Below are 26102 nucleotides of genomic sequence, written 5' to 3'. Positions count from 1 at the left end.
CGAACACTGGGAAAACTGAGCTTTCAGAAGCATCGAAATCGTTGCTTCATTTTCGTGTTTATTTGTTTAGAGTACTCGAAGTATCGCTTTCATATTTTAATGAGACTTTACAGGGTGTTCTCATAAACTTTTCTCTGTATTTTCTGCAATGTGAACAGTCAATTTAACAGATATTTAATAACAAAGTTTTATTATAGTTCATATATACCACTTAATAGAAATTTTTAACGAAGTGATTATAGTTGGTTTAGCGCCAGAAAGGTATAGGATTCATTTTTTTTAGATCCGAGTTCAAATCCCTTTTTGAAGGGTTCCCATTTTCTTTTTTATTATGAAGTTAAGTAATTTTCTATGTAATGCATTATGACAAGCTTACAATTAATACCTTTTTAGATATACACAATTAATATACTGATTTTTTAAACTTTATATATAAACTAATTCAATTTTAAACCACAGTGCTTAAATGTGAATTTTAATATTGTGTAGTAAGTTAGGTTAGGCTTATTCATTCAAATATGGTGGACTAGGTTAGGTTAAAGTTAGTAAAGTTACCAGGTAAGGACAAGTTGGGTTACGTTTCATTTTTCAACGTTGTTTGTTCTTATTTCAACTTCAATTTAGTAAAAGAATAATTACATGTGAATTATTAAAATTGTGTAACAAGTTAGGTTAAGTTTCATCGTTCAAATAAATTCAATTAAGTTAAATTGAAGTTAGTAATGTTACCAAGTAAGGTTATGTTAGGTTACATTTTATTTTTCAATTATATTAATGCTCCTCTCAAGTTCAATTTAGTAAAAGAATAATTACATGTGAATTATTAAAATTGTGTAACAAGTTAGGTTAAGTTTCATCGTTCAAATAAATTCAACTAAGTTAAGTTGAAGTTAGTAATGTTACCAAGTAAGGTTATGTTAGGTTACATTTTATTTTTCAATTATATTAATGCCTCTCTCAAGTTCAATTTAGTAAAATAATAATTACATGTGAATTATTAAAATTGTGTAACAAGTTAGGTTATGTTTCATCATTCAAATAAATTCAATTAAGTTAAGTTGAAGTTAGTAATGTTACCAAGTAAAGTTATGCAAGGTTACATTTTATTTTTCAATTGTATTTATTCTCCTTCCAAATTCAATTTAGTAAAAGAATAATTAGATGTTAATAAAAAAAATTGTGTGACAGTGTAGGTTCAGTTTCATCATTTAAATACATCAAATTAAATTATGTTACAGTTAGTAAGGTTACTAAGTAACATTCCTATAGGTTATGTTTCATTTTTCAATTATATTTATTGTCTTTTTAATTTCAATTTGTATACCAGTTTAAAGTAAGGTTATGTTTATCATTCATATACGTAAGTTCATGTTTATCATTCATATAGGTAAGTTCATGTTTATCATTCAAATATGTAAGGTTATGTTCGTTGTTCATATTTAGACAAGGTTAGGTTAGGTTGTATAATTTTAACCAAAGTCCAGTAAGTTAGGTTAAGTTTAATATCCCTTCAAACTCCAAACCTTTCTTAAACAGATTCGAACGATAAAAGGTCGTTTTACATTCGACTTTAGCCCAGTACATGATCCGCGTTAACCTTCTTTAAAAAAGAAACCGGGTCACTCTGATTAATTGAAGTCTTTCGCGAAAACCGTCCCCGGGTCCCTTCTTTCTTTATTTTCACTCCATTAAAGCGGGCGGGTAATTAATGTCGCGATATTCGTTATCGGCGCAACGTCACGAACGTTATCGTCCCGCAACGGAGACGCAAAAAGCACGAGGGAAAAGAACATAGAACGTTTCGTTGCATATCTACACGATATATCATATTTTTCCTCCGATTTTTTTTTTCGGCGTTATTAAATGGCGTGCGATTCTACCTTAACGGGTTACGTTGCGGCAAATAAAATAACGAGACAGAAGGCGGACGTAGAAAAAGAAGGCAGGAAAGTGGGACGGGAAGTACGTCAGTACTCATTAAAAACTATCGCGGCGAAGGAGGAGAGGTAAAAAAGTGGAACGATTCCGGGGCTTCGCGTATGAGGATCGGTGGCACGCCTGCTTTTCCATACATTTTTCGACTTTTTGCCGTTTCTTCGTTTCTCTTTTTTCCTATGAACGACCGTCATTGTGCGATACGATTAAAACCGGGGCAGCCAACTGCTGGCATGCGAAAAACACCGACATACAGGGTGTTCAAACTTCATCCCAAGTGTGATAATAGCAGCTTCATTCAAGTATCGTACAATAAACTCCTAACTTCAAAAACTCACCACATCTCTATCATAGTTCCATATGTGTTTTATTCACACATGTTCATACAGGTACGTTCATAAAAGGTGTATTGATCATAACAGTGTTAGAATTCGTTGCAAACAGATGTACGTTCATTCTGTACACTTTTATGAAGTCCACTGTAGTTTCGTGTCTGAATTTCATTCATATAGTTTCATATGTGACAGTCATATTCACACATGTTCATACAGGTACGTTCATAAAAGGTTCACTAATCATAACAGTGTTAAAATTTGTTGCAAATAGATGCACATTTATTTTGTATACTTTTATGAAGTCCACTGTAGTTTCGTGTCTGAATTTCATTCATATAGTTTCATATGTGACAGTCATATTCACATATGTTCATACAGGTACGTTCATAAAAGGTCCACTGATCATAAGAGCGTTAGAATTCGTTGCAAATAGATGTACGTTCATTCTGTACACTTTTATGAAGTCCACTGTAGTTTCGTGTCTGAATTTCATTCATATAGTTTCATATGTGACAGTCATATTCACACATGTTCATACAGGTACGTTCATAAAAGGTCTACTGATGATAAGAGCGTTAGAATTCGTTGCAAATGTACGTTCATTCTGTACATTTTTATGAAGTCCACTGTAGTTCCATGTCTGAATTTCATTTCTAGTTTCATGTGTGACAGTGATATTCACACATGTTCATACAGGTACGTTCATAAAAGATCCACTGCTCATAACAGTGTTAGAATTCGTTGCAAATAGATGTACGTTCATTCTGTACACTTTTATGAAGTCCACTGTAGTTTCGTGTCTGAATTTCATTCATATAGTTTCATATGTGACAGTCATATTCACACATGTTCATACAGGTACGTTCATAAAAGGTTCACTGATCATAAGAGTGTTAAAATTCGTTGGAAACAAATGCACATTTATTTTGTACACTTTTATGAAGTCCACTGTAGTTTCATGTCTGAATTTCATTCCTAGTTTCATGTGTGACAGTCATATTCACACATGTTCATACAGGTACGTTCATAAAAGGTTCACTAATCATAACAGTGTTAAAATTTGTTGCAAATAGATGCACATTTATTTTGTATACTTTTATGAAGTCCATTGTAGTTTCATGTCTGAATTTCATTCCTAGTTTCATGTGTGACAGTGATATTCACACATGTTCATACAGGTACGTTCATAAAAGGTTCACTGATCATAAGAGTGTTAAAATTCGTTGGAAACAAATGCACATTTATTTTGTACACTTTTATGAAGTCCATTGTAGTTTCATGTCTGAATTTCAATCATATAGTTTCATATGTGACAGTCATATTCACACATGTTCATATACAGGTACGTTCATATGTGACAGTCTAATTCATACAAGTTCATAGACAAGTACATGAAAGGTGATTATACGAGAGTTAGAATTCGAAAATAGAAAGATTTAGCCCATGGGCAGGATTCGGTTCAGTCTGTTAGAAAAACGGGCCACCTTCTTGGCCCAGAACGTGCACGCGCATTTGCAGAACCGAGAGAAAGGAGAAGCTTGTTGGCGCCTGGAGCCTTAATTACCTCTGGCGGTCTTTTGAAGCCGAGCTGCTGCCGTCTTTGGCCCCGTGACAATTATTATTATGCGGTACAACTTGCGCACTGGCGCACACCTATCCACGCAAACACACATCAGAGAACATTCTTGCCTCCAACCGGGACTCGGTGTTCGCGTCAGAACGTTGGATGGCACTCGCGTGCGCTGGAAACTTCAAGCTTCCGGCCGTGGGGTGCCACGGTATTCGAGAGACCGCTCTTTTTACCCTTCTTTGGATAATTTCGCAAAAATATCTGAGAAATTCTGGACGGCGTACGTGAAATCTCGCAAAGGAAGAAAGGACAAGGATCGCGTGGTCCTGAAAGTAATTAAGGAATCTTTACGTCCGCTTTCATGGGAGATGCCGCTTCAAAATGGAGGAATGTTGGATTAAAGGACGTTCGAATAGATATCTCTTTTATGTTTCTAAAGGGAATATTTTCTTTTGTTTAGATTTAATTAAACTGCTGCTGGTTGCTTTTAAATGAAATATAAAATTGTGTGAAAAAATAGCATCTTTTTTCATAAACATTTATTATAGTCTCACTTTCTATCAATTTATATAAATGGAGATTAAAATTGTACAAAAATTAAGAATTTTCTTTTATGAATATACATTGTAGTCTCACTTCTTGTCACTTTATATAAATGAACAATAAAATTGTACAAAAATTAAGGATCTTCTTTTATAAATACATACTACAGTCTCACCTTCTGTTACTTTAAATAAATGAACAATAAAATTGTACAAAAATTAAGAATCTTCTTTTATGAATACATACTACAGTCTCACTTTCTGTTACTTTAAATTAATGAACAATAAAATTGTACAAAAATTAAGAATCTTCTTTTATAAATACATACTACAGTCTCACCTTCTGTTACTTTGAATAAATAAACAATAAAATTGTACAAAAATTAAGAATATTGTTTTATAAATACATACTACAGTCTCACCTTCTGTTACTTTGAATAAATAAACAATAAAATTGTACAAAAATTAAGAACCTTCTTTTATAAATACATACTACAGTCTCATTTTCTGTTACTTGAAATAAATGAACAATAAAATTGTACAAAAATTAAGAATCTTCTTTTATAAATACATACTATAGTTTCACTTTCTGTCACTTTAAATAAATGAAGAATAAAATTGTACAAAAATTAAGAATTTTCTTTTATGAATACATATTATAGTCTCACTTTCTGTTACTTTAAATAAATGAACAATAAAATTGTACAAAAATTAAGAATCTTCTTTTATAAATACATACTACAGTCTCAACTTCTGTCACTTTAAATAAATGAACAATAAAATTGTACAAAAATTAAGAATCTCTATATTTTATCTTAAATTATAGACACAAATTTGTAATTCATCAGTATTAATATTTTAAATGAATTTATATTAGCTAAAACACCTATCAATATCTCATATCAACAACACCCTTATTACAGTCTTTTATATTCATAAAAATGAGCTTAAAAAACATTAACTATTTTTTGTGGTACAAAACATAATTTTATTACAATTGCAACTACTTAAAAATTCTTAATATTGAAATAATTATACAAAAGTCAAAAATATGAATTTCCAAAAAAAAGTATAAAATAATTGTATCTGCCTTTACGTTTCATCGATGTAAGTCTAAAAATACAACTAAAATAAGAAGAGAGCGTTGCACCAACATAGACATAAAAAAATTGAATAGCAGAATAGTAAATCACTGAGCAATAAAACAGTAAAAACCAGTTACAATATCACAGCTTTCGTAGCTTATCGAGGTGTTCATGTTCGTCGCTTTTGCTACCTTCAGGCCGGTTGTAATTGTTCAATTTACAAGCTACCGAGACTCGAGTACCCGATAAGTGGAAGTCCGATAATCGGTACAGGTTGTCCGCGAATCGGTGAATAATCATGAGACGGAGAAGATGGTTTGCATGAAATCATAAGGTTGAACACGTGACGTCTTGAGAAGCGAAGTTTTACAGTTGGCGTCGGTGCATTAGCGCCGGCACAAGTGGTCCATCAATATTAATAAGGCGGTAACTGGACAGCGGATGTATAAAGATGGCCGATCGGATAACCGATTTGCTAAAAAGAGACTACCAGCGACGTCGCTCTTAACTTGCTTTATTTTGCATGCCGGCTAGGATTAGCTTCGACGTGGCTTCTCTTTTTACCGGAACGTGGAAGTTCGATGACGATGATTAATACGGTGGCGCCTAGACTGTCAGGGATTTGCATTTAATCACGATATCAGCTAGATGTGTAATTTAATATCGGGATTCGAACATCTTCTCGAGATGCTGTTGATAACTTTTATGAATTGCCGTGTAATTGCGGCTTTTTATTTTTCACGCGTTGATGCACTATTTTTAGGGGTTTAATGCATACGGTATACCATTTTTAATACTTTTTAACTTGGTGTCAATATTCATAGTATATTAAAATTAATATGATCTCATCTCCACATCTCCACATTTTCACATCTCTAAATCTCCAAATCTGTAAACCCTCAAATTTCCAAATTTCAAAGAGCCCAAATCCCCAAATTCCAAATTCCCCAATTCCAAATCCTCAAATTTCAAATTCCCCAATTCCAAATCCCCAAATTCCAAATCCCCCAATTCCAAATCACCCAACTTCTCAAATATCCAAATTCCAAATCCCCCAATTCCAAATTCCCCAATTCCAAATTCCCCAATTCCAAATTCCCCAATTCCAAATTCTTAAATTCCAAATCCCCAAATTCCAAATCCCCCAATTCCAAATCACCCAACTCCTCAAATCCCCAAATTCCAAATCCCCCAATTCCAAATCACCCAACTTCTCAAATATCCAAATTCCAAATCCCCCAATTCCAAATTCCCCAATTCCAAATTCCCCAATTCCAAATTCCCCAATTCCAAATTCCCCAATTCCAAATTCCCCAATTCCAAATTCCCCAATTCCAAATTCCCCAATTCCAAATTACCCAATTCCAAATTCCCCAATTCCAAATTCTCAAATTCCAAATCCCCAAATTCCAAATCCCCAAATTCCAAATCCCCCAATTCCAAATCACCCAACTTCTCAAATACCAAATTCCATATTCCCCAATTCCAAATCTCCCAAATTTCAAATCCCCCAATTCCAAATCACCCAATTCCTAATCCTCCAATTCCAAATCCCCAAATTCCAAATCCCCAACTTCTCAAATCCCCAAATTCCAAATGTGGTAAAACATTCAGACTGTTCATACGATCAGTCAGAAAATTTATTTACATCACATTACACACTCAAAAAGAATTCAAACAGTAATACTAAATTTAACTATTCACTCAAATATTAATATTAAAAATAATTTTCCCCTTTTCATACTCTGCACTCCCTCCATTTTCCCATCTCAATCTCATTGCTCATATCATTGTCTTAAGTGACAAAAAAAAATAATATTATTATTAAAAAAATTACTATAGCTACAATAAACTATAAATCTGACTCTATTGACTCTCTCTTCACCCTAATTTTTCCCACAATATTTTAAACTTGTCATCACCCACCATAGCGTCTCGCAACAAGGTCGTTTAGGCAACTAAAAAGTAGCAGCTCGTAAATCAGCGAGTCCATTCGCACTCGTATTGCAGGCATTAACTTCCTCAGGTTGGTACAAAGGAGCAATTACGATTCAGGCGCACTCGAGAGTGTCTGGCGATGGTATCGGCGTCGAAATTAGACCTTACACGAAATCACGAAGCGGAACATGCGACAGGAACCAGCATGATTCGCAGAGGAGACCGCAGTCCCTTGGCACGTTGATCCTGGGACTTGGTCCATCAATATTAATAAGATCTAACCGGAACAGCGAGTACATGATCGATTCTACAATTTGTCTGCTAGTTAGCAAGGTTTTTTTGTTATGGCTTTAGGGTTGCTGTTTTGGTTGACTAAATATTGTCTTTGTCTATGATATTGTTTATGATGTTGTTTATGACATTGTGTATGACATTGTGTATGATGTTGTTTATGACGTTGTCTACGACATTGTTTATGACATTCTGTATGACATTGTGCATGACATTGTCTAGGACATTGTGTATGACATTGTCTAGGACATTGTGTATGACATTGTGTATGACATTGTCTAGGACATTGTGTATGACATTGTGTATGACATTGTCTAGGACATTGTGTATGACATTGTCTAGGACATTGTGTATGACATTGTGTATGACATTCTGTATGACATTGTGTATGACACTGTCTAGGACATTGTGTATGACATTGTGTATGACATTGTCTAGAACATTGTGTATGACATTGTGTATGACATTGTCTAGGACATTGTGTATGACATTGTGTATGACATTCTGTATGACATTGTGTATGACATTGTCTATGATATTGTGTATGACATTGTGTATGACATTGTGTATGACATTGTGTATGACATTGTGTATGACATTGTCTATGACATTGTCTGTGACATTGTATATGACATTCTGTATGACATTGTCTATGACATTGTGTATGACATTGTGTATGACATTGTCTATGTCATTGTCCATATTATTGTCTATGTCATTGTCCATGACACATTGTCTATGTCACATTGTCTATATTACATTGTCTATGTCACATTGTCTATGTCACATTGTCTATGTCACATTGTCTATGTCACATTGTCTATGTCACATTGTCTATGTCACATTGTCTATGTCACATTGTCTATGTCACATTGTCTATATTACATTGTCTATGTCACATTGTCTATGTCACATTGTCTATGTCACATTGTCTATGTCACATTGTCTATGTCACATTGTCTATGTCACATTGTCTATGTCACATTGTCTATGTCACATTGTCTATGTCACATTGTCTATATTACATTGTCTATGTCACATTGTCTATGTCACATTGTCTATGTTACATTGTCTATGTCACATTGTCTATGTCACAATGTCTATATTACATTGTCTATGTCTCATTGTCTATGTCACATTGTCTATATTACATTGTCTATGTCACATTGTCTATGTCACAATGTCTATATTACATTGTCTATGTCACATTGTCTATGTCATATTGTCTATGTTACATTGTCTATGTCACATTGTCTATGTCACAATGTCTATATTACATTGTCTATGTCACATTGTCTATGTCACATTGTCTATGTCACAATGTCTATGTCACATTGTCCATGTCACATTGTCCATGTCACAATGTCTATGTCATTGTCTATGTCATCTACACCTCTTCATTGTCATCATGATCATCTGCTGTCATCATCCACATTGACCTCCAAATAAATAAACGGTGAACCTACATAAATTCATGTCTCATCTGCTTTATTTTCCACCTTTATTTTCAATTTAAAATAATGCATGTATTATATACCAGTAGGTTTAGCGTTAACGACCATCGTGTCAGTTTGGAATGGTGCCCGAGGGAACGAGACATAGAGTGTCGTAATAGCTGCACCTTCTCCACCAACTCCATAAACACCGAACGACTTAAAAAACGATAAGTTCAGCAAAAACACGTCGTGTAGTCTTTAGCGAGTTTCTTACGAATCTCTTAGTATCTTAGTGCCAGCTTTTATATCTTCTTCTATCGCCATCCGATGCTCGTTCAGAGTTTAGTTGCTTCATTCGAGTACCTTTCCTTCTTCTTTGCACTTGAAGTTACTTCGAAATTAGTTTACGAATCGATGGATTCATTTGGGTGGAGTTGATTGCCTTCGTGAGGGGAATATTTAATACTTATGGAAGTATACTTGTGGCTTCAGAGTAAATATGGGGTGATAAACTATTTTTTACCATGAATTATAAAAGCATTGGATGATTTTTTTAGGTTTTAAGTGAGACTTGTTTAGGAGGAGGTGAAATGAGGTTGGGATATGAGATAAGTTTAAGATGGATGTGAGATAATTTTCAGAAAGTGGGTGTTTAATAAATCCCCCAATTTCAAATCACCCAAATTCCAAATCTCCCAAATTCCAAATCCCCCAATTTCAAATCACCCAACTTCTCAAATTCCCAAATTTCAAATCACCCAACTTCTCATATCCCCAAATTCCAAATCCCCCAATTCCGAATCTCCCAAATTCCAAATCACCCAATTCCAAATCTCCCGAATTCCAAATCCCCCAATTCCAAATCTCCCAAATTCCAAATCCCCCAATTCCAAATCTCCCGAATTCCAAATCCCCCAATTCCAAATCATCCAACTTCTCAAATCCCCAAATTCCAAATTCTCCAATTCCAAATGTCTCAAATTCCAAATCCCCCAATTCCAAATCACCCAATTCCAAATCATCCAACTTCTCAAATCCCCAAATTCCAAATTCTCCAATTCCAAATGTCTCAAATTCCAAATCCCCCAATTCCAAATTCCCCAATTCCAAATCATCCAACTTCCCAAATCGCCAAATTCCAAATCCCCCAATTCCAAATCACCCAATTCCAAATCCCCCAATTCCAAATCATCCAACTTCTCAAATCCCCAAATTCCAAATTCTCCAATTCCAAATGTCTCAAATTCCAAATCCCCCAATTCCAAATCACCCAATTCCAAATCACCCAATTCCAAATCACCCAATTCCAAATCCCCAACTTCCCAAATCGCCAAATTCCAAATCCCCCAATTCCAAATCACCCAATTCCAAATCACCCAATTCCAAATCACCCAACTTCTCAAATCCCCAAATTTCAAACCACCCAACTTCTCAAATCCCCAAATTCCAAATCCCCCACCTCCAACTCCCCAAATCTCCAAATTCCAAATCCACCTAACCCCACCAAAATTATCCCGTCAATTACCTCACCAAAGATGTCCCGCAACCCTGCGTCATAAAGGGTTAAGATAATCCCTGCACGGTTTCCATTAGCGTTCTGGTTCCAAAAATTCGGCAGCAGACGTCGACAGAGTACAATGCAGAATCCGTTGGCAAGTTTCGCGAACGGCAAAGAGCCTAACCACGGTCTCGGCTCGACAAAGTGGTGCATCGTCGGTACGAAATTAGCTTACGGATTCGCGATAAGCGGCTTACGTTTCGAGCTAGGATAATCCTCCAGGCCGGTCTTCGATTCTTGATCGTCAGCCTCTTTGAACTTGCGGCTCGCGCTGGGCTCTTTAAGAGCACCACCACACCGCCAGGAATAACAATCTCGCCGCTTTAATCGGCACGGAATTATTATTTCAGGCCAATGACCAGCCGTGGCCAATTTCAAGCCAGTTTCGACTATTCTGGGCGCAGCTGCGCCCATCGTCCAGTGGCAGATGCGCGAATCGCTCGCGATATTCATAAATCATGATATCCTCAACACTTTTTATTAACCTTCGTACGCGGGTGCACTTTTGATCTTTCGGGTTCTACGAACTGATCGCGTTGATTTGACGTGATGAGTCGGATGGGTATTGCTTTTATTGTTATTGTTATTTATGGAGGGAAGATTGACATATGTTCTGTAAATGGTATTATGTGTTCTTGTGTCGAGAGATGATGTAGAGACGGAGTTTGTGGAGTTTGAAGAGTATTGGAAGGAGATGTGGAGTATTGTTTAGGGTGTTTGTGATGTTCATAGGAGGATTTTTGAGATTAGGGTCTAACTGCTTTGAGATGGTGAAGCAGGGATGTGGACATTTGGAGTTCTGGTATTTAGGTTTCTTGATTAGTAGATGCTGAGATGTGGAGCCATGGGCTGTAGACCTGGGATTATAGGTTAGGGACCTAGAATTTGGGACTTTGAGAGATTGAAACTAAGGATTTTGGGATTTTGAGAGCTTCAGACCTAGAATTTGGGTCTTTGAGACCTTGGAACCTGGGATTTTGGGACTTTGAGTGCTTTGGGTCTAGAATTTGGGACTTTGAGAGCTCTGGACCTAGAGTTTGGGAGTTTGAGACCTTGGAACTATGGATTTTGGGACTTTGAGAACTCTGCACCTAGAATTTGGGACTTTGAGAGATTGGAATGAAGGATTTTGGGATTTTGAAAGCTTCTGACCTAGAATTTGGGTCTTTGAGATCATGGAAGCTAGGATTTTGAGACCTTGAGTGCTTTGGATCTACAATTTGGGACTTTGAGAGCTCTGGACCTAGAGTTTGGGACTTTGAGACCTTGGAACTGAGGATTTTGGGACTTTGAGAGTTCTGGACCCAGAATTTGGGACTTTGGGATCATGGAACCTAGGAGTTTGGGACTTTGAGAGCTCTGGACCTAGAATTTGGATCTTCGAGATCATGGAACCTGGGATTTTGGGACTTTGAGTGCTTTGGATCGAGATTTTGGGACTTTGAGATTTCTGGACCTAGAGTTTGGGACTTTGAGACCTTGGAACTGAGGATTTTGGGACTTTGGGAGCTCTGGACCAAGAATTTTGGAACTTTGAGGACTTTAGACCTAGAATTTAGTACTTTGAGTACCTAGCACCTAGAATTCCGACATTCTATGACTTTAAGTCTCTAGAACCCCAGAACCTTGATATCCTGACACTTTATGACTCAGATACATCAAAATTTGAGAAAATACCTCAAGATAGGGCTTTGTACTATACTTTAGCTCTCATCTCACATTTTCTACTTTACCTCTCACCTCACACTTCGTACTTTAGCTCTCATCCTCGCTTTAGTAATACTCACAAATTCCAAGTGTCCAAAAATCCTTTTCTCCATCATCCCCTTCCTACTAATATTCTAAATATTCTAAAATATTCTAAAATAATAACTATCAAATCAATATCTATCAAACCCACCCTGCACTCCCTAATATCAAATAACAAAATTTCAATTTAATATTCCAAGTAAACGCTATGCAATCAAACAGCGACATTTTCTCTCGCAAACACAGACAAGGACAAAACTTTCCGTGAGATCCGATACTCGGTTCGCAGCGCAGCATCAATCAATCGAGGCAACGTCTTAGTTGCTATCGGTGGAACGGTACTTTGAATCGAACTAAACGCCAGCAAATTAGTTAATGGATCTCTGGTAGGATAAGGCACTCACCTCTTTCCCTTTGATATCTCTGTATCGGACCCACTTGCCCAGACGCGGTCGCCAGTACTCGAGCAGATACGCCTCTGCATACTCAACGCCCAGGCCATTCCCGAAACGACCTTGAGTAGCCGTAGCCGTGATCAAGTGAACCGTATGAAGGTCGATTTCCAACCATTCTCGGGCTTCTTGGGTGATCTGATTCTTGGGACACCATGCGCCACCGAGATTCTCTACTTTTAATCTGAAACAGATGGTAACATTTCACGGTTAGTTACGCTGGGCTCTCAACCTTGGAGAGGAGGGTTAACACTTTGAACCTGTTGGATGCAAATGATCTTGGGGACTATTACTGGTTTTTGGACCAGAGTGTTTTTGGCTTTTGTGGAATTTATAATAGAAGGTTATTGTTGAGGTTACTTGTGGACGTCTTTGTTAATATATCTTCTGGGAGACACATGTTCGGTAATGTTATAACAATTTTATAATTCATGTCATGATAATTTTATTAATATTAGACTTGTCTGATTGTGTGTCTATTGCCAGTTTCTGAACATTTTTTTTTTTAAGAGACATATGTGGGTAAACTTAATGTGACCTCAAATGGGTAATGTTATAATAATTTCATAATTAATAATGTCATAATAATTTCATAATAAATAATGTAGCAATAATTTCATAATAAAAATTGTCAGAACAATTTCATTATAAATAATGTCACAATTATTTGATAGTAAATGACATAATAATTTCATTATAAATAATATCTTATAATAAATAATGTCTTGAAAATTTGATAATATACAATGTCATAATAATTTCATAATAAATAATGTCTTGAAAATTTGATAATATATAATGTCATAATAATTTGATAATAAATAATGTCTTAATAATTTGATAATAAATAATGTCTTAAAAATTTGATAATGAATAATGTCTTGAAAATTTTATAATAAAAAATGTCTTAATAACCTCATAATAAAAAATGTCTGAATAACTTCATAATACAAAATGTCTGAATAATTTTATAATAAAAAATGTCTTAATAACCTCATAATAAAAATTGTCTGAATAATTTTATAATAAAAAATGTCTTAATAATCTCATAATAAAAAATGTCTGAATAATTTCACAATAAAAAATGTTTTAATAACTTCATAATAAAAAATGTCTGAATAATTTCACAATAAAAAATGTTTTAATAACTTCATAATAAAAAATGTCTGAATAATTTTATAATAAAAAATGTTTTAATAACTTCATAATAATTATGCACATATATATAAAGTCTTGAATGTTCCTCAAACAATATTACTCACTATCGATCATTTAATTAAAAATATGAGAATCGATAGCGATTTAATATATTTCTGACCGAACTAATTAAAAGCAAAAATATCGTTCAGTTTGTCAAGATTGTCGAAGAGGATTCCGATATCGTAACGAGCATCGGGTAACTTTTAATATGCTCATTTTTTCCGTTCATAAATTCGAGTACCCTCCTGAAAGTTCTCAGATCGAAGATGCACGTTAAATAGAAGCTCGAAGGGTTCGTAAAAAAGAAGAACAAGCGAACTCCGGCGATAAGTACATAAGCGATGCGTGAAACTTCTCGAAACCGCCTTTGTCACGTGAGCCCTTAACGCCGTTCGATCTGGCGATAAAGATGCCTCGAAACATTTTATACTTCTTCGAAACGAACTAATAAATGCCGGTTTCTCCCTCGTGAAACTTGAAAACTCTTCAAACTCGTTTCGCGGAACGCAATTTCAATCGTCATTAAAAAACAAATAGCGGAGGGAGAGCTCATTTAAAATTAAAAACGAGGAAAATAATCATAACACCTTAAAATCTTCGCACCCTCGAAACTTGCTCACCCGGGGGACCAGCTGTCCAAAGTTTCAACGCTCGTGAAGCTTTACGTATTCTCCTCTTTTCTTCCCCTTGCAAACAATCGGCAAAACAGAAACCATGGAATTCGTCGACGTAACGAAACGTGACGAAAATGATAACCACAGGAAATTGCACGGTAAACGACACTGCACGTCGGGGAATATGGAAGTTTACAGATTTGTTGGAAGTATCGTTCGGAAAGTATCGTTTAATGGCGACGAAAGTAGATGTATAGGCAAATATAGGGATGGATTAATCCCAGTGTAGATCCCAGTGTTGAAGCTTCGTTTTTGAATTATTAAGGAAAAACGCGGACCAATCAGAGCGCGAGGATTATTACGCGTTGAACTACTACGCGTCGAATATCTACGCGTTGGATTACTACGCGTTGGATATCCACACGCTGGATTACTACGCGTTAGATTACCACGCATTAGATTCCTACGCTTAGAATTACCACGCGTTGCATTATTACGCGTTTGATTACTACGCGTCGAATATCCACGCGTTGGATTACTACGCGTTGGATATCAACACGCTGTATTAGTACGCGTTGGATTACTACGCGTTGGATATCCACACGCTGGATTACTACGCGTTAGATTACCACGCATTAGATTCCTACGCTTAGAATTACCACGCGTTGCATTATTACGCGTTTGATTACTACGCGTCGAATATCCACGCGTTGGATTACTACGCGTTGGATATCAACACGCTGTATTAGTACGCGTTGGATTACTACGCGTAGGATTACCACACGTTGCATTACTACGCGTTGGATTACCACGCATTAGATTCCTACGCTTAGAATTACCACGCGTTGCATTATTACGCGTTGGATTACAACGCGTCAAATATCAATGCGTTGGATATCCACATGCTGGATTACTACACGTTAGATTACCACGCATTAGATTCCTACGCTTAGAATTACCACGCGTTGCATTATTACGCGCTGGATTACTACGCGTAGAATATGTATGCGCTAGATTACTACGCGTTGGATATCCACACACTGTATTACTACGCTTTGGATTACTACGCGTAGGATTACCACGCGTTGCGTTACCACACGTCGCGTCTGCGCATGCGTAATCCTCGCGCTCTGATTGGTCCGTGTCTTTCCTTAATAATTCGAAAACGAAGCTTCACACCGCATTTGTGCAAAGGGTAATCTTATTCAGAATCATGTCAGCTACTCCCCATTTCAGGGACCTACACTAGTTGTGAGATACCCTATAGAAATCTCATTCAAGACAGTAAAAGTAATCATCCAAAATAACAAAAGCAGTCAACTAAAAATGAGTAACACAATCATTCAGTATAACAAAAACCAGTCAATAACAAATCAGTAAGATAATCATACAGAATAACAAAAACAATTAAGTAAAACTCAATAAGTCAATCGGGTAAACTTAGCAAAAATCGTTGCTGTCATGTGGAGTCACGTTACAAAACTCGCCAAGAGGGGATACCCGATCAAAGGTGCAAAAGCCGGGCATTTAATATGTTCAACTTGTATCTCAGCATCGGTGTGCTTCGGTTTTAATTTTTGGAGGGGGTCGAAAGCAAGGCGCGGTCCGTAGTCGTCATGAATAAAAGATGAGGCGCGAAGCGCCTTCCCTAATTGCGTGGACCGTTTAAATGCTTGGCTAAGAGAGAAGCTTCTGCCGGGTCGTAACGGCACGCTACACCTTCTGGTATGTGTGTACGTGTCGGTGTATCCTTCGGAAGGTGGCGGCGTTCAGGGGGTGGGAAAAACGGAACGTAGGACGAAGAGAGGTGGCAGCGAACGTCTTGGAGGTTTAAACGGCTCTCGAGAACTCGAGTTTGTTTTAGCCTCGTGCATTATTCTTCATTACCGGAATATTTGGAGGCGTGCCTTAACAACGTGTACCCGGGGATATTTGCGTTATCCTTAATTGTCGCCGGGGAAATCGTCGTTCTCTCGATTACGATACGGATAATTCGATTCCTCTCATAACCAGGGGAGAGAGACACGGTGCTACCGAAATTCGCAATCTTCCTGCAATTTTCAAGATGAAATTACGACCCCGTAGACGGATTCCCCTGCTTAGTTACGCCGATTTCCATCGGTAATTCGCTTTTCCCTCGTTGCGAACCGAACCGCCGGCAACACTTCGTTAGCGACGAGTTTTTTTCTGTTGTCGGTAGATTCTTCTATTGAGACGCGTGTTTCACGGTGTTTTGCGCTTCGTTTGAGTCTGTTTTTTTTTTACTGACGAGGTTATGGGCAGAAGGGACAGTTAATTAATTTTTTTATATGGAGGTCTGATTTGGGGATATTTAGGGTTTGTTGTTGGGTTGTGAGTAGGAGGATTTTTGGTGGTTGTGGAGGGGGGTTGGAGATGAAATAAGTGAGTGGTATCTTATTTCAGGTGGGGATTTGCGAAGTTGGAGATTTGGGAATTTGAGGATTTGAGAATTTGGGGATTTGAAAATTTGGGTTTTGAGAATTTGGGGTTTGAGAGTTTGGGGATTTGAGAATTTGGAGTTTGAGAGTTTGGGAATTTGAGAGTTTGGGGATTTGAGAATTTGGAGTTTGAGAGTTTGGAGATTTGAGAATTTTTGGTTTGAGAATTTGGAGATTTGAGAATTTGGGGTTTGAGAGTTTGGGGATTTGAGAATTTGGAGATTTGAGAATTTGGGGTTTGAGAGTTTGGGGATTTGAGAATTTGGAGTTTGAGAGTTTGGGGATTTGAGAATTTGGAGATTTAAGAATTTGGGGTTTGAGAGTTTGGGAATTTGAGAATTTGGAGATTTGAGAATTTGGGGTTTGAGAGTTTAGGGATTTGAAAATTTAGGGTTTGAAAATTTGGGAAATTTGAGAATTTGGACATTTGAGAATTTGGGAAATTTGAGAATTTGCACATTTTGGAATTTGGACATTTGAGAATTTGGGAAATTTGAGAATTTGCACATTTTGGAACTAGACATTTGAAAATTTGGAAATAGGAGAATTTACAGATTTGAGAATTGGGAGGTTCAAAAATTTTACAATCCAAGAATGTTAAAATTTCAGTATTTAGTGATTAAAAATTTTTAGATATTTGACAATCTGCACATCTGACAATTTCTGACATTTAAAGTTCGACAATTGAGAAGCTAATAATTTCTAAAAGCTAATAATCATAACATAACCTAGTTCGAATAGTAATATATAAACCTGACAAACGGATATTACAAATTTGTCCATTAGCAATTACAGTAGTTACATTTATCCGTACTTTATCGCGCAGAAAATAAGCTTTTAAGAAGAAAAGAAAACGGATAAAAGTAATCTCTCGGGATGTTGTCCAATACACATCTCTGTACAGGGTATCTAGTAATAAAGTTATATTTCCTTGTTGTTAGATTAAAGCAACTCTCATTCATTCCAGAACCAGTTTTCCACAGCAATAAATATTCATTCATCGTTAATTTATACTCCAGCGTAAATAGATAAGTTCGTTTTGATCATAAGGTAAAAATTTCATTAAACCATTTTATGAATTATTAGGTTATCTGCAAGATCTATAAATTTTGTATCTCGTATGTTATTTTATGATGTTTTTATAGGTTGAAGAAATAATTGAAAATATTTCAGTTGTAATAACTGTGATGTGTGTAGTAAATAGTTTGAAATATAATCAGACTAAACCTAACCTAACATAACCTGATATTAAACATTTTTTCTATTGCGAATGGTAATATAAATTTATTATGAAAATGGGATATGTTTATTTAGAGAAACATTTTATATGATCTGAGTAACCTAACCGAACCTAACCTACCCTAACCTTGAACTCCTTTATCCATCATGTAAATTGTTATGAAATTTATTATCAAATAATGATTCACTACGTCAATTTAAAAAAGACTGATTTTATACTATTTTTAACCTAACCTAACCTAACCTTCAACTTTTTTATCCATCATATGAATTGTAAAGAAATTTATTATCAAATAATAAGGTTTGACTACGTCAATTTAAAAAAGACTGATTTCATACTATTTTTAACCTAACCTAACCTAACCTTGAACTTTTTTATCATTCATATGAATTGTAAAGAAATTTATTGTCAAATAAAAAGGTTTGACTACGTCAATTTAAAAAAGACTGATTTCATACTATTTTTAATCTAACCTAACCTAACCTTGAACCTTTTTATCCATCATATGAATTGTAATGAAATTTATTATCAAATAATAAGGTTTCACTACGTCAATTTAAAAAAGACTGATTTCATACTATCTTTAACCTAACCTACCCTAACCTTGAACTTTTTTATCCATCATATGAATTGTAAAGAAATTTATTATCAAGTAATAAGGATTCACTACGTCAATTTAAAAAAGACTGATTTCATACTGTTTTTGCTTTTATTGAACATGCAATTTTAATTTATAATTATTTTTACCATCACCAGGAAAAACTTAAGTATTTCTCCTGCTTTCAAGATAAAATGCTCAAACAGTCTTCCCATATTTCATCAAATTTAATTACTAAAATTGAGTAATAATACCACCTAATTAACTCGTAACGCAACATTCTCGAAACTCAAAAATCGAACCAAAGAACGCAACAGGTGCGTCAGCCTCCGGAATACGAGATGCAAATGCCGCGTTTATATGCATCGGTAGCAACGAAGGTGTTATCTCAAATTTTTGTCCTCCTAATAAAATTGAAATCTCGAAGCAGGTATCTCTTTATTTCAGCGAAATGAGGAGTTGAAATATAATATCGCGGAAGAAACCGACCGAAATAACCGTCCCGTTTCTCCGTGGAGCCTCAATTAGCCCGACCAATTGCAGGCACGGTCCATTTACTTAAGAGATATAACGATGACACCGGTATCGAAGGACGCTCGGTATCTGTTCAAGTGCGAGAAGCTCTGTTTATCTAAACTCGTTTCACCTGACCGATCCAGCTCGTTGGCCGGCTACATAGTATGTATTTACACGACGGTGCGCCGGTAATTTGCAGCGAAACGCCAAATTAATGCACACACGGTACGATCGTTCCTTTATTTATTTATTTTATATACATCCATTCGTTTCCAGCGTCGAATCGGATCGAACGACGTGGCGCGCTAATAATCGTGCTTACAGGCCATCAAAGAGGGAATGATAACGCGGCAGCGTTCTCTTTGGCTCGTTATAACAGTCGAGGCTGCTTTCGCAAGATTTACAGCTCGCACGGTGCAACTGCCTCTTTATCCTTAACAACCAGCTCGGATGGACTGGTTTCCTGTTGTTGGAACAACGGACAAGAAGGCGCACCGATACCACCTAACGATGACACGGTACAGTCTGCGGCAAATCTACAGGGGAAAATAGTGTGGTGAAAGGGAAAGGTTTATAGTTGTTGATTATTTGGGATTGGGTGAGGAATTTGGGGATTTAGAGATTTGGGATATGAGGATTTGGAAATAAGGTTTTTGGAGTTTGAGGATTTGGAGATTTGGGGATAAAGGTGTTTAGAGGGTTTGTGGATGTGGAAATATAGGAATTTGAGGGTATAGGCACTTAGGAGTATAGAGATTTTGGAGATATAGGCACGTGGAGGTATAGGTATGTGGAAGTATAGATATGTGGAGGTATAGACACGTGGAGGTATAGATATGTGGAGATATAGACATGTGGAGGTATAGATATGTGGAGATATAGGCATGTGGAGATATAAGCATGTGGAGATATAGGGATGTGGAAATACAGGCATGTGGAGATCTACATATGTGGAGATATATGGAGATATTAGGCTACATATGGAGATATTAGGCATGTGGAGATATAGGTTTGTGGAGATCTAGACATGTGGAGATATAGGCATGTGGAGATACAGACATGTGGAGATATAAGCATGTTGAGATATAGGGATATGGAAATACAGGCATGTGGAGAACTACATACGTGGAGATACAGGCATGTGGAGATCTACATATGTGGAGATACAGGCATGTGGAGATACAGGCATGTGGAGATACAGGCATGTGGAGATATAAGCATGTGGAGATATAGGGATGTGGAAATACAGGCATGTGGAGATATAGGCGTGTGGAGATATAGGTTTGTGGAGACCTAGACATGTGGAGATTTACGTATGTGGAGATACAGACATGTGGAGACATAGGTATGTGGAAATATGAGCATGTGGAGATCTAGACACGTGGAGCTATAAGCATGTGGACACATAAGTATGTGGAGATATGAACATGTGAAGACCTAGACATGTGGAGATATAGGCATGTGGACATATAGGCATGTTGAGGTATAGATATGTGGAGATTTAGACATGTGAAGGTATAGATATGTGGACATACAGGACATGTGGACATATAAGGATATGGAGATTTGGGGATGTGGAGATGTGAGTATATAGAAACATAAGCACATGGAGATACAGGCATGTGGACATATAAATATTTGCAAATTTCTACATACGAGAACATAGAAACATTTCCTCCAGAATCTTCCTATATCAACCCACCTAAAAATCCACTACATCCATTAGATCTATACATTCTCAAATTCTCCCAGTTTCTTCATCTTCAACTGCAATCTACAAATGCACATTGCACCGAAGTGTACACTGTACCTATATATGCACACTGTAAGTGTACATACACAAGAGGAACAGCACCCTACAATTCCGACACGGAATAGACAAATGGCCGCGTAGGTTGAGTTTATGGTGTTGCTCGGATATTAGCGAGTCTCTGACGCGAGCTCGAGTCATGTCGTTTAAAGTTTACGTCGACTGTGCGCTGGAAGTTTGATGTTAACTGATATTGCTTCATATTAAGGACTAATTGATATTGAACTGATTACGAGTGTTCCGTACTTCATGCTGCAGAAGAAACGAATAATTGACATAAATTTACTGTGTGATGTTGTGAAGAAACGTGTATGCAAATGCGAGGGAATTCCGTTCTTGTTCGATGGTATTTCGTTCTTCTTGAGGAGATTCAAGAAATTATGGATGTTTGGATTCAAGTTACTTAATGTTTGTTGATTGGAAATGTGGAAGGCAAGATTGATTTTGGTATGATGATTTTTTTAGTGATGGTGGTGGGGATTTGGGGATGTGGAATTTGGGGAAATGGGGAGTTGGGAATTTGGGGGTTTGAAGGTTTGGGATATGAGGAGTTGGGATATAGGGATGGGGGTTCTAGGGATGGGGGATCTAGGGATGGGGGATGTAGGAATGGGGGATCTAGGAATGGGGGATACAGGGATGGGGGTCTAGGAATGGGGGATCTAGGAATGGGGGATCTAGGAATGGGGGATATAGGGATGGGGGATCTAGGAATGGGGGATCTAGGAATGTGGGATCTAGGAATGGGGGATATAGGGATGGGGGATCTAGGAATGGGGGATATAGGGATGGCGGATCTAGGGATGGGGGGATCTAGGGATGGGGGATCTAGGGATGGGGGATCTAAGGATGGGAGATCTAGGAATGAGGGATCTAGGAATGGGGGATCTAGGAATGGGGGATCTAGGAATGGGGGATATAGGGATGGGGGATCTAGGAATGGGGGATCTAGGAATGGGGGATCTAGGAATGGGGGATCTAGGAATGGGGGATACAGGGATGGGGGTCTAGGAATGGGGGATCTAGGAATGGGGGATCTAGGAATGGGGGATATAGGGATGGGGGATCTAGGAATGGGGGATCTAGGAATGGGGGATCTAGGAATGGGGGATATAGGGATGGGGGATCTAGGAATGGGGGATATAGGGATGGGGGATCTAGGAATGGGGGATCTAGGGATGGGGGATATAGTGATGGGGGATCTAGGAATGGGGGAACTAGGGATGGGGGAACTAGGGATGGGGGATCTAGGGATGGGGGATCTAGGAATGGGAGATATAGGGACGGGGGATATAGTGATGTGGGACATAGTGATGTGGGACATAGGAAGTTGGGACATAGGGTGTTGGGACACAAGGAGTTGGGACACAAGGACTTGGGACATAAGGAGTTGGGACTTAAGGACTTGGGACATAAGGAGTTGGGTCACAAGGACTTGGGACATAAGGAGTTGGGGCACAAGGAGTTGGGACATAAGGACTTGCGACACAAGGAGTTGGCATATACAGATGTGAGACAATGGAAGTTGGGATATGGGGATGTGGGACACAAGGATTTGGGACATAAGGAGTTGGGATATAGACATATAGTACGTATGAAGTTATGATATAGGCATGTTGGACATTAGGAGTTGGGTCATAGAGATATAGGATATAGCTATTTGAAAAATATAGAGTTGGAACATATGGAGTTGGGACATAGGGAGTGCGGACACTGAGTGTTGATATATAGGGTGTTAGAACACAGACAGATGTGATGTAGGCATTTGTAAGATAAAGATTTGGTACATAGACATCCAGAATATATGAATTTGAGACTTTCACACATTGGACATATAGAAATTTGAAAACTAAGAACATAATGAAAGCTTAATAATTTAGAAACTTGACTATCTCAGATGATTGGAAATGTGGAAAAGTACATCTCTAACCATTAGCAAACAATCAAAATTAAATTTGAAAATGTCACAATCACAAAATTTAACAAACCTTGCAACTATTAATCTTAAAAATCTTGAAAATTCGTGAACATAAAAATTGTGGAATGCACACGTGTCCCCACTCGAAGTCCACATTGTCCCCAAGTATAAACATAATTGCAAAGATAAAACCTCACAATATCTTCGTCAATAGTTCTTCACATAACTCGAAGAACTCAAATCGTACATCGATTCCCATGATTCCAGTTTAGCACGTCTTTCACGAGCTGCCATTATCGCAGAAATTATTACAAGCGTCAAGCATGCGATAACGTCCCGTCACCGGGTCCGTTTTTATCGGCCGACTTTTTATCCGTCGTTCAGCCGCGTTACGTCTCCGCTCACGGCCTACACCACGTGCCATTTACAGCGAGTTTTTTGTAGTCGGCCACGAGAAAAGCATCACAGGGACCTATGTGTGTGGTCCACGCTGTCGAGAAAAGGACGATCAAGAATCGAGGGTGTCCCGAGCGAGGGGGACTTTGTTTCGAGCATTCGAAAACCCCGACTGACGGACGGACGGCATTAAATTGAGCGAAACCGAGAGATACCGAGCGCCGGACTTAAATTTTCCATCGTGTTAACCGCTTCGCGGACCATTCTGAATCCGACGAAATTAGCGGAGACATCGCCATCGTCTGCGCACTATCTCATCGCCTGTGTTGTATTATGCAAACCGCAGACCGATTGAATTGACGTGCGGGTGGACTTATCTCGTTTCGAGTAGATGTGAAGGAGAGTGTACTGATGTGCACTGATGAAGTGTATATTTGGGAACTCAATTATTGTTTGATATATTATGTATGGTTGGAGATTTTAAGATGCAAATTCACGAATGTTTACTTCACAATTTGTGGATTTAAGGATTTCTAATTTCTTAGGTTTATAATTGTACGATTTTTGGATTCTTCAATTTTACAATTTTTCAATCTTTCAATTTTTTAGTTCTACAATTCTTCAGTTCTTCAATTCCTCAATCCCTCAATTCCACAATTTCTCAATGCCTCAATTCCTCAATTCTTCAATTCATTAATTCTTCAATTCCTTAATTCCCAAATTCCACAATTCCTCAATTTCTCAATTTCTCAATTTCTCAATTTTTCAATTTCTCAATGCCTTTATTCCTCAATTCTTCAATTCCCAAATTCCACAGTTTCTCAATTCCTTAATTTCTCAATGCCTTAATTTTTCAACTCTTCAATTCTTCAATTATTCAATTTTTTTTATTTCCTTAATTCTTCATTTCTTTAATTTCTCAATTTCTCAATCTCTCCATTCTTCAGTTCTTCAATTCTCCAAATTCTATTTTTCCATATTTCAATTACCCAAAATTCTATTTTCGCAATCCTCCAAGTTCCAATTTTTTTTTCACAATCTTCCAATATTAAGTTTTAGAAATTTAAAAATTCAAACATTAATAAATTTAGTAGTTTGAGTATTTAATAATTCAAAAATTAAAAGATACAATGATTTAGGAGTTCAAGAATTAAAAAATTCAGAATTATAAAGATACAAAATACAAGAATTAAAAACTTCAAAAATATAAAGATACAAAATACAAGAGTTAAAAAATTCAAAAATATAAAGATACAAAATACAAGAATTAAAAAATTCAAAAATATAAAGATGCAAAATACAAGAATTAAAAAATTCAAAAATATAAAGATACAAAATACAAGAGTTAAAAAATTCAAAATATACCAAGTTAGTAATTCAATCATTCAGCAATTCAAAAATCCCCAAATCTTCGTATTCTTGCATCTCCTCTAATTCAAAAACACCCTTAAAATACAATTTTTGACCCCTCAAAGTATTTCTGTACGTTCACATACGCTATTTCATGTACACAAAATATTCGAACAGTATCTCCTATCGGAAACAATAACCGTGTTCATATATCCCGTGATCGCGCCATGTATAATTTCGAATTGAGCACGGTGACGATGAGTCGACGTCACGATCGGCGATACGAGCCCCGATAAGATGAAAGATATATCCCTCGTCCGTTTTTTCCCCGGCAAATTACTACTCTCAAGGTGAAACTTCGCAGGTCTCCGAACGTAACCGAGGATCAAGCGGAAGACGCATAGAATTTCGAGTTGACCATCGTGAAAATAAGTGGTCGTTCGCCGGTAAGGATATCTGGATTGAAGGAACATTGTGGCCGCACCTTTCTGTCGGGCAATAAACCTTATCGCGATTTGACCCGGAGGGATTCAGTGCCCCGGAGGGTTCATCGCACTTTTTCGTAAAAAAAAGTGTAAAATCAAGGGAACGTTCGAGGAACGGAATTTCATGGATACTAAACGTTCACTACTGTTTCATCTATCGGATGATCTTATCTTCGAACACCGCATCGACGAATATCAGGACCTCGCTTATTGAATTCGTCGAAATTTGTTCCCTGGCGATCTGATACGTCGGTGCAAATTGAATTCCGGTTTTCGACCGGGTATCAGCGGAACGTGAGCAATGGATAACAGTGAGGACACGGTTTTTTGCGACTCCTACTTGATTTTTACTCCTCGAACGAACTATGCTGATTGTAATTTCGGAGATCGAATATGGAAATTCGGACCGTGTAGAATTCCTTGTCTTGGCGATAACTGAGTTCTTATATGGAAGCTTGGAAATCTTAATAATTTTTTTGTATTATTCCAATAAAATGTGTACGTTAATATACAATTTTATGAATAAAATATTATATTGCACGCCTCGAACGCATTTTAGTGTGCGGCCATTTTGTTCAGGCTATAACCTCCAAATGCTGTAACTTTGCATTACGTTCACGTTATC

The 26102-nt window shown here is 37.1% G+C and overlaps 1 protein-coding gene across 4 annotated transcripts in view; it reads right to left on the bottom strand.

Annotated features, from left to right (window-relative positions):
- LOC100882367 (discoidin domain-containing receptor 2) overlaps positions 1-26102 on the bottom strand; it is a 275352-nt gene that overhangs the window by 101241 nt on the left and 148009 nt on the right. For all 4 annotated transcript variants that reach the window (XM_076530135.1, XM_076530133.1, XM_076530136.1 and 1 more), the window contains exon 5: positions 12844-13075. In XM_076530135.1, the coding sequence (XP_076386250.1) occupies positions 12844-13075 (232 nt within the window). The remainder of the gene's footprint in view (positions 1-12843; positions 13076-26102) is intronic.

This window comes from Megachile rotundata, chromosome 3 (assembly GCF_050947335.1).
Source record: "Megachile rotundata isolate GNS110a chromosome 3, iyMegRotu1, whole genome shotgun sequence".
Lineage (NCBI taxonomy): Eukaryota > Metazoa > Arthropoda > Insecta > Hymenoptera > Megachilidae > Megachile > Megachile rotundata.
Note: the sequence above shows the minus strand (reverse complement) of the source record. Positions and strands in the feature narration are given on the sequence as shown.